At 41.0% G+C, this 10,495-nt stretch overlaps 1 protein-coding gene across 7 annotated transcripts in view; it reads right to left on the bottom strand.

The window, feature by feature from the left end:
* Nucleotides 1-2,384: 2,384 nt before the first annotated feature.
* Nucleotides 2,385-10,495, bottom strand: part of atg4c (autophagy related 4C, cysteine peptidase) — a 92,188-nt gene continuing 84,077 nt past the window's right edge. For 6 of the 7 annotated variants that reach the window (XM_069938304.1, XM_069938305.1, XM_069938303.1 and 3 more), the window contains 2 exons: nt 6,025-6,144; nt 2,385-2,873 (listed from right to left, as the gene is read on the bottom strand). In XM_069938304.1, coding sequence (XP_069794405.1) covers nt 2,694-2,873; nt 6,025-6,144 — 300 coding nt within the window. In that variant the 3' untranslated portion in view covers nt 2,385-2,693. The remainder of the gene's footprint in view (nt 2,874-6,024; nt 6,145-10,495) is intronic. The other variant, XM_069938307.1, reaches the window with a different exon arrangement.

Below are 10,495 nucleotides of genomic sequence, written 5' to 3'. Positions count from 1 at the left end.
GATCTTCAGCAGCGTGGACTCGATGCTGTCGACCTCTGCCATCTCGAGTACCTCGACGTTAGGGGTGTGAGCGCTCCAATGGATGTTGAGGATGGAGCGGAGACAACGCTGGTGGAAGCGTTCTAGGAGCCGTAGGTGGTGCCGATAGAGGACCCATGATTCGGAGCCGAACAGGAGTGTGGGTATGACAACGGCTCTGTATACGCTTATCTTTGTGATGTTTTTCAGTTGGTTGTTTTTCCAGACTCTTTTGTGTAGTCTTCCAAAGGCGCTATTTGCCTTGGCGAGTCTGTTGTCTATCTCATTGTCGATCCTTGCATCTGATGAAATGGTGCAGCCGAGATAGGTCATAAACAAACACTTCTCAAAACAGATCTCATTTAAAATGCAAGAGCTTTGCTCAAACCAGACAGTCCAGGCCCAGGGCCTTTGTAAAGACAATAAAACCTGCTTTACTAGAGGTTTTCATAAGGAGGTGCAAATAGAAGAACCTGAGCTCAAGAGACTTCACAAGTAGGTGTTCATTGGACATGCTGTGGAGTAATGGATTATTGTTTTGAAGGAACAGATGAACAGACTCAGAAGTTTGGGTCCACTTTTATTTTGAGAGAGAGAGAGAAAAATCAAACAGGTTTTCTCTGAGAGAGAGAGATATGGTTTCTTCAGTCATGGCAAGCTGACAACTTGTTGAAACCCCATTTTGAAGATGGGTTGTGAGTTCTGAGTTCAGTTTGTTGAAAACCCCCATGGTCCAGACAAGAGGAAATGGCTGGCTAGAGTGTTTCACCTGAAATAAACTCTGTGGTGACCGGCAGAAGAGGAGATTATCATTTAGAAAACCATGATGGGGCAAGTTTCTTCAGCAAGGCACTGAGTGGCCAATCAGAGGGAATCAGCAACGAATCTCTCTCTGAAACTAACAAGAACCTTCCTGAGCAGTAACCAATTACCTTTAAGCACCAGAGCTTGGTGAAAACTCATAAATGTTAAATTCTGTACACAGTTTATGAATTGCCAGACACCAGTGAACTTGGAGGAATGAGAAGTGAGATTGGACTGTGAATCAAAGAACTCTTCTGGATTTATACACATTACATAAACATGCACTTAGAATTAGAAGGGGGTTAGAAGGGAATTAGAAGGTCGACAGCATCGAGTCCACGCTGCTGAAGATCCAGCTGCGCTGGATGGGTCACGTCTCCAGAATGGAGGACCATCGCCTTCCCAAGATCGTATTATATGGCGAGCTCTCCACTGGCCACCGTGACAGAGGTGCACCAAAGAAAAGGTACAAGGACTGCCTAAAGAAATCTCTTGGTGCCTGCCACATTGACCACCGCCAGTGGGCTGATAACGCCTCAAACCGTGCATCTTGGCGCCTCACAGTTTGGCGGGCAGCAGCCTCCTTTGAAGAAGACCGCAGAGCCCACCTCACTGACAAAAGGCAAAGGAGGAAAAACCCAACACCCAACCCCAACCAACCAATTTTCCCTTGCAACCGCTGCAATCGTGTCTGCCTGTCCCGCATCGGACTGGTCAGCCACAAACGAGCCTGCAGCTGACGTGGACTTTTTTTACCCCCTCCATAAATCTTCGTCCGCGAAGCCAAGCCAAAGAAGTTAATAGTAATAAGTTAAAGTTTGATCCTGTTTTTATATTTAAAGAAAATTAAAAATTACTTTTGTTTAAGTAACCATTTGTCTTATGAATTTCTATTGCTGCTGGGTTTTGAGGTCCTCTGGGCCCGTAACAATACAAAGTAATTATTAGTTATTTTCATTATGATTATACTCCCAAGATCGTGTTATATGGCGAGCCGTGACAGAGGTGCACCAAAGAAGAGGTACAAGGTCTGCCTAAAGAAATCTCTTGGCGCCTGCCACATTGACCACCGCCAGTGGGCTGATATCGCCTCAAACCGTACATCTTGGCGCCTCACAGTTCAGCGGGCAGCAACCTCCTTTGAAGAAGACCGCAGAGCCCACCTCACTGACAAAAGACAAAGGAGGAAAAACCCAACACCCAACCCCAACCAACCAATTTTCCCCTGCAACCGTATCTGCCTGTCCCGCATCGGACTTGTCTGCCACAAACGAGCCTGCAGCTGACGTGGACATTTACCCCCTCCATAAATCTTCGTCCGCGAAGCCAAGCCAAAGAAAGATACTCTATCATGAGAATGGTAGAAATTAGGAACTTTCACAAATGACAATGGTCAATTATGAACTTTAAATCAAAGATGGATTTTTGATATTAACTGTATGAAGGGGTAAAAAGGAAAGGGAGGTAAATGGAGTTAGGTTACCAGTCATGATTTCATGGCCATACTCACAAGACTAGGTAATGCAAGGAGTTTGTACACAGTGAAGCAGGATAACTTGTGCTTAATCTCAAATTCATTTATTAATCAAAATGACCCCATGATCAAATTTTTTTCTAATCACAAACAGGTACAACTTAAAGGTGAAAAAAAAAATGCATGAAGAAAATCAGAAAAAAATGTTTAACCAAGTATTTACATAATTTTATTTATACAGAAAAACACTGATGCTCATATTTTTTTTTATATACAGTATAATATAGACTTCCGCAAACTTTTTAAAATCAGTATCAAGCCATGCAAATGACCATATATCCATCAATATTAATAGGGCAATGGCTGGAAACCCCATCATTGTTGCTGCAAAATTCTGTTACAACAAAACAAATTCCTCATAACTCAACCTCTCTGCTTTCTTCATCCGATTCTTGGAGACCTGTTCTGCCGATTCAGTTTTCAGTGTGCAATGTTTATCAACTTGATAATCTTTAGCATGCCCCCTTGAAAATGTAAATAGTGGATATTTTTCCTTGGAGGAAGGAAAGTTCAAAACCTAAAATTTAAATAGAAATAAATTTTAAAAGATTTATATTTTTAACCCAATTTGATATTTAAAAAGTCTTAAATTTACCAATTTTGACTTCAGTATTCGGTTATCGCTCGTCCTTTGCAACTGGCTGTGCTCTGGCACCTTTACCAACACTGTCATTGTTTGTTTGTTACCCTACTTAGGGAGTATCATCAGGCTACAAGAGCTACTTATCCCTGATCCCTTTCACACTCAATAATTGCACATGCACTTCCCAGTAGAATTCAGAGATCAACTTTTTGCAAAAAGTCAGCTGAAATAACTTGCCATTGGCCTGGCTAAAAAGTGGGCAAATTCAATATAGAACAGCAAGAAAACCTGGGATATTCCAGGTTCATGCAACTCATTATCATACCAGAGAACATTTTTTACCAATACATACACTGGGAATGTTTAACAATGCTTCAAGCCGATATTCCAATCAAATCGCTGTTGAATGATGAAAAGTAAAACTGCAGAAATATAGAATTATACATACAATGCTGCACAAGACCACTAAAATATATTTGAATAAAGAGAGCTTAATTTTTTTTTCAGGAATTGACTTAACATGGCCAAGTGGTTTTAAAATTTTAAATGGGCCAGATCATGTTGTCTGCTAATCAGCAGTTTTGTAGAAAGCCACAAGCAAGTAGCAGGGCATTGGCAATGTAAAAATCAGGAAAATGGTCTTTCAATCTGCATTTGGTTTCTCCAGTCTAGACACCATCATAAAAACTAAATTCAACACACTAAATTGGAGGAAGTGCAAGTGAATTGTTGCTTCACCAGGAAGGATAGTTTGGGTCTCTGGATGGTGGGAAGGAACATGACAAAATAGCACATCACAAACTGGAATGTGCCACTAGAAATCATGTGGTTAGCAGAGATGCAAGAGTGGGACAAGGAGGCGCAGAGGGAACAGTCCCTTCACAATACTGAAAGGGGTGGAATCCCATTGAACGTAGCAGGAATTTTGGAGGCTGATCCTTATGCGGGTTTATGGGATGTCTGCATGGGATTTTCCTGGGGGCTCCGGTTTCCTTCCACTGTTCAAAATGTACCAGGGGTTGGAGGTTGGATGGGCATAATGGGCTGAAATGGCCTGTTACAGTGCTGTATCTCTAAATTTTTAAAACATATATAAACATTTAGTTCCTTTAATTTGATGAAAGTGTGTGGAGTTGAAAGAGTTATTCAATGGAAGAATGAGATCCAGCAAAGGGGAGCCAATGTTAATTTTATTTTCAAGAAAGTGGGCTGTCAGATAATTATGGTAAGAGATAGATGACCTGAAGGATTATACACCTTTAGTGATTGAGCCAATTGGACCTTAAAACTAGAAACCATTAAGAGAAGGCAACAGAGATGTCACTGACATATGGGAATGAACTGATCGAGGGAAGAAAGAAAAGAGCAGTTTGAATCAGTGGGCATAGCAGAACAGTCATGGTTGTAGATCTTTTGAGGAGAGGGTAGAACTGGACTGTGTGGAATTAAGTGTCTGAGGCAGGAGCTGGAGGTCGGAATGTCATGTAATTAAATGAGGTCAATATAGAATTGAGTAGTTACATTACAAAGAGCAGCTGAGCAACAGTTTGCTAATGTGAGTATATTTAATCAAAGGATGGGTTTATATCTGTTAACTCAATAGATTTTTCATTTAAAATGTCTAATTCTAATTTTTATATATATATAACATATATATATATATATATAACAATTACAGCACGGAAACAGGCCATTAGGCCCTTCTAGTCCACATCGAACCAAACACTCCTCTCTAGTCCCACCTACCTGCACAATGACCATAACCCTCCACCTTCTTCTCATCCATATACCTGTCCAACTTTTTCTTAAATAATAAAATTGACTCTGCCGCCACTATTTCTCCCGGAAGCTCATTCCACATCGCTACCACTCTCTGAGTAAAGAAGTTCCCCCTCATGTTACCTCTAAACCTCTGCCCCTTAACTCTTAACTCATGTCCTTTTGTTTCAATCTCTCCTACTCTTAATGGAAATAGTCTATCCACATCCACTCTGTCTATCCTTTCATAATCTTAAATACCTCTATCAAATCCCCTCTCAACCTTCTACGCTCCAAAGAATAAAGACCTAATCTGCCCAATCTCTCCCTGTACTCTAGATGCTTAAACCCAGGTAACATTCTGGTAAATCTTCTCTGCACTCTCTCCTTCCTATAATTAGGCGACCAGAACTGCACACAATAGAATTTGAAAAAATAAATTTCTCTATAGTTAAGCACATTTTCATGCATTAATAAGATAATTTCCCCCAATTCATACCAACTTTAATGTGTGCTATGAATGAAAAAATCTCAGAATGCACACAATGTAAAGCTTTAAGTTAGAGTATTAATGAAAATGATTTGTCAATCTTAAATTTATTTTGCTTTCAATATTGCCACCTACTGGTGACAATATTTGACAGCTATTTGAGAAACACAATGTCAAATGCTAATAATGACTTCTCATTGACAAGAATGTCTTTTGAAACAATTCAAACAGTCTTTACCAAATTTCTTTTAAAAATAGAATTGATGACTAGTTATGAAAGGAATGGAGAAAGTTGATTTGGGCAATTTGCTCATTGTGGTTAAGGATTCAAATGCCAGGGGAAACAAGCACAGTAGGGAAATGAGGCAGAAATTTTATTCCAACAAGATTAAATAGAGATGCATGATAAATCAGAGAAGTATCTTGAAGCAATAAGTTTGAACATTCTCAAGAATAGATTTTCTACACAAAGAAGGACTAAGGGCCATGTTGAGATGACAAGGTCAATCGAAAAACAAACAGGCTAGTGAGCTCTTGGCTTCTGTTCTGAAGAATTCATATGAAATAAAGAGATATCTCAACTCTTCCATGATATCAATGTTGGAATGCTGCATTATTTTGCTATTCTTCGCATCAGAGCAGCCAATCTTAATTAATCTAGACCTCCCAAGAAAGTATGATTTAAAGCCTCACCAAATTAGCATTTCCTTATTAATATACCTGCTGAGTATTTAGCTCTTGTAATGATAGCTTGTATGCATTTCCTGAGAACAGTGAAAGAGCAATTTATGCAGTGATTTCTCCCAGCCTACTCCATCAATTATTCCTACCACCCACCTTTGTTACTTCATCAATTATTTGGTTAAAATAATATTCACTGGATGAATAAAGTCCTATTGTGCAGCTGGGATCCATTTTGCCAAATGGCATTTTTTTCGGAGATGGACAGTGATACGACTGAAAATTTAAAAAAAAATAGCAGTTAGACTTTCAGCAAAAAGATATCATGGTTCCACTGATTATTAATACAAATGCAGATAACTGACATATTTTCTTAAAATATCTGCTTCTATGAGAGAAAACTTAATACTGATAATTATTCTAATTACACTACTCTGAAATTGTCTCAAAAGATCAAGTTGTAATGCAGTTATTAATGGAAAATATAGTGACATATGAGAGTTAGTTGAGACTAAATGGCCTGTTACAGTGATGAACATCTAAATTTACAAAAAAAGTTATTGTCTGAATGAGGTGCTCTGCAAAGCAGTTGCCCAATCTGTGTTCAGTTTCTCCAATGTGCAGGAGACAACATTACAAGCATCAAATGCAGTACTTGGAACTGGAAGAACTGTAACTGCTTCAGCACAGAGGACTTGTTGGAACTCTGGGTGATGGAAAAGGAAGGGATATCTGTTGGATCTCTGCAGGACATCAGTTCTCCACCCCACTCTGATGTTTGTGCCTCCTGCCCAATGCAAACAACACTTAGTCTTTCATCTGGGCACCTTCTGGATTCAAAATCAAATTCTTCCATTTTCCGTAACTCACTTACCATGTCTGTGTTAGAAGAGTTCGTGACCACAGCAAGTCATCTATGTTTTTTTTCCCTCCTCTCTTCATTAACAGAGCCTGACCTGATAGCTATGTTTGATAGTTTAGAATTTCCTGACATTTAACATGATTTTGTATTATCACTTTCTAACTGCTTCCATTAATCTATCGATTACAACAGTCCAAAAGATTCACGTTCATCTCTACCGGGAATAATTTTAAAAAATCCATGCTATTAACTGAATTTAAACCCCACATCTGTATTTAGATTTCAACTCTCATCATAATATTGTTAGTCCAGGTTTCTGAGTCATTAATCGGGTAACTAAACCGCTGCCTCACCACTATACCTATTTAATTTTGCAATTCTCTTGGGGACACAGCAGTTTAGCAAACAGCACATCCCTCCCAGATGAGCTCAATGCACTCTACACTCACTTTGAGCAGAAGGCCAGCAAGCCAGTGAGACACAACTCTCCTACCTCAACAACATCTCCAATGCAAATATCAGAGTGCCTGACAGAACAAACTCGCAGAAAGCAACTGGCCCAGACAGAGTCCCTGGACATGTATGCCATGTCTCAACAGACCAACCAGGAGGAGTATTCTCAGACATCTTCTTCAAACTTTCCATCTTTCCCACAGGCTGAAGTACACCCAGTAGCATAGTGGTTAGTGCAACATAATCACAGCACCAGCAACTCGTGTTCAAAACCACGACTGTCTGTTTGCAGTTTGTGTATTCTTCCCATGATTGCTTGGGTTTCCTTCAAGTGCTCTAGCTTCCGCCCATGTTCCCAAGACATACAGGTTAGTAGGTTAATCAGTTACATAGGTATAATTGGGCAGCACAGGGCTCACTGGTCCAGAAGGCCTTTTACCATATTGTCTCTCTATGAAGCCAACAGGTTCACTATCCTATCAGGGTGCCTCACAAAATGCTATGAGAATTGCTCCACCCAAGACCGCAAGAAACTGCAGAGGGTTGTGAATGCAGTTCATCCATCAGATACCTCTCCCCTCCATTGCCTCTATCTGCAAGTTCTGATGCCTTAAAAAAACATCCAACATATTAAAAGGAGTGAAACAAGAAAGTCTGTTAAAACACAAGGCTGGAGGGACTCCGCAGGTCTCGCAGGGTCCATTAGAGATGGATATATAACTGACATTTTGGGCCTGAGCCCTTCTTCAAGGTATGAGTAAAGAGCAGGCAGGTGCCTGAATTAAAAGGCTGGAAAGAAGGAAAGAAAGAGCAGGGGAAGGAGCACAGACCACAGACAAAGGGTGATAATTGGATGGAGATAGGATGACAAGAGAGGAATGGTGAGAATTGATCTGGGAACGGGTTCTCTATGAATGCAGAACTGGAGGAAGAGATGGAGGGAAAAGAAAGCAAGAGAGAGGTAGAGCTTAGAGGAAAAAAGAAATAGGGATAGAATGGGGTCTAACAGAAACCAGAGAAGTCAATGTTAATGCCATTTGGTGGGAGCCCTGTCACAGCATGAGGGTTTGTTCCTCCAATTTGAGGTAGTCTCAGTCTGACAGTGCGCAAGACCATGAACAGTCATGTTGGGCAGTGAAATGAAATGGGTTATCACTGGGAAATCTCTGTTATTGCCGCAGAGTGAAGGTGCTCAAAAAGTGATCTCCAAGTCTGCATCTCTCCGATGTGGAGGAGAGTACAATGGGAGCACTGAATGCAGCTCATGACTCCTGCAGATTCACATGTTGCTTCACTTGGAAGAGCTGATTTGGGCCTTGAATGGTGGTGAGGAAGGAGGTGTAAGCACAAATGTAGCACTCAGTGCAGCCACAGGGATAAGTGCCAAAAGGGTGGGTAGGGAGGAATGGATGAGGGATACATGAAGGGAGCTGTCCCTGCAGAAGACAGAGGGTAGAAGAGGGGAAGAAGTGTCTGGTGGGGAGATCACATAGTAAGGGGCGGAAATGGTGGAGGATCATTTGTTGGATACAGACGCTGATAGGCAAGGACAAAGGGAACCTGTTCTTGTTGAACATTGAATGCTGGGCTGGTGGGAGCCAGGAAGGATGTGCGGGTAATAGAGGATATCTGGGTGAGGGGAGAGTTAATGGAAGTAGAGGAGAAGCCATGCTTTTTGAGGAAGGAGAACATCTCTGATGATCTGGCATGGAAGAGTTCATCCTGAGAGCAGATGCAACAAGGAAATTGTGAGAAAGGACTAGAATCCTTATAAGGAACAGGATGTGAAGACGTGTGGTCGAGTTAGCTTCCACAACCATCTGCTCCCTATGACCACAGGAGGTGCTCCATAGGTGCCCAAACCTCCTCCCTCACCACCATTTGAGCTTAAAGCAGACCTTCCAAGTGAAGCAACACTTCACTTGTGAATCTGCAGGGAGGATCTACTGCAGTGGTTCTCAACCTTTTTCTTTCCACTCACATACCACTAAGTATTCCCTATGCCATCAGTGCTCTGTGATTAGTAAGGGATTGATTAAGATGGTATGTGGGTGGAAAGAAAATGTTTGAAAACCACTGTTTTAATTATACCTAATTGACTCATTATGTGCACGGGCTAATGGGCCAATGGCCAATGACAATTTTTAATCTAGCAAAATATTTCAGTAACAATTGGGTCTAGAGCAGTGATTCTCAACCTTTTTCTTTCCACTCACATACCACCTTAAGCAATCCTTTACTAATCACAGAGCACCAATGGGATAGGGATTACTTCAAGTGGAATGTGAGTGGAAAGAAAAAGGTTGAGAACCACTGATCTACTGCATCCAGTGCTCCAATTGTGCTCTCCTCCACAATGGAGGCAGACTGAGAGATCACTTCGTTGAGCACTTGGTTCTGTCTGCTGCAATAGCAGGGATTTCCTAATGGGAATCCACTTCATTTCCCCACCCCATTCTCATGCCAACATGTCTATTCGGGGTCTCTTACTACCAGATTGGAGGAACAACACCTCATATCCTGCTTGGGCCCTCTCCAACAGAATGGCATTAACATCAACCACTCTGGTTTTTGTTAGCCTTGTTCCCATCCATATTTCTCCTGCTCTGCATTCCCAGAGCCACTCCATCCCCCGTTCAATTCTCACCTTTCCTCTCCTGTCAGTCTGTGTTCCTTCCCCTGCTATTTATTTCCCTATCCTCAGCCTTTTAATTCAGACACCTGCCTGCTTTTTACTCATACCCTGAAAAAAGGCTCTGGCCCAAAACAACAGTTATAAATCTTTACCTCCTATGGATGTTGTGAAGCCTGCTGAGTTCCTTCAGCATTTCTCAGTTTTTACAATGTATTACAAGAGTCATTTCATCATCAGTACATATTCCAAATTCCCCTCCCATTATGAAGGAGGTTCATCAGCATGAGATCAGGCACCACCAGATTCAATGACAGTTTATCTACCTGCATTATCAGACTCTTGATTTAAACTTAAAATTATGCTACCTTTGCTCTGTACTAATTGATCTGTCTCAGTAACTCTGCACTTTATACCACATCTTACTATTGTACAAAATGTCCATTGGTCTGTTTGCAAAACCACCTCTATCACTAGCTTTTGGTACATGTGACAACAAACTTCGATACTTATAACAGAAAAGAGGAGAATTTCAATTTCTATTCAAATTAACAGCTTGAACTTGTGTTACAGGGTGGCTGAGATGAAAGTTTCTATTTTACAAATGCATGAACTACCCACCTATGGTTAGTCTCCATTAAGTTTCAAAATATCTGTAAACTTAGTGTACAGATTTTTCT

Source organism: Narcine bancroftii, chromosome 5 (assembly GCF_036971445.1).
Source record: "Narcine bancroftii isolate sNarBan1 chromosome 5, sNarBan1.hap1, whole genome shotgun sequence".
Lineage (NCBI taxonomy): Eukaryota > Metazoa > Chordata > Chondrichthyes > Torpediniformes > Narcinidae > Narcine > Narcine bancroftii.
This window is presented reverse-complemented; position numbering and strand designations above follow the sequence as displayed.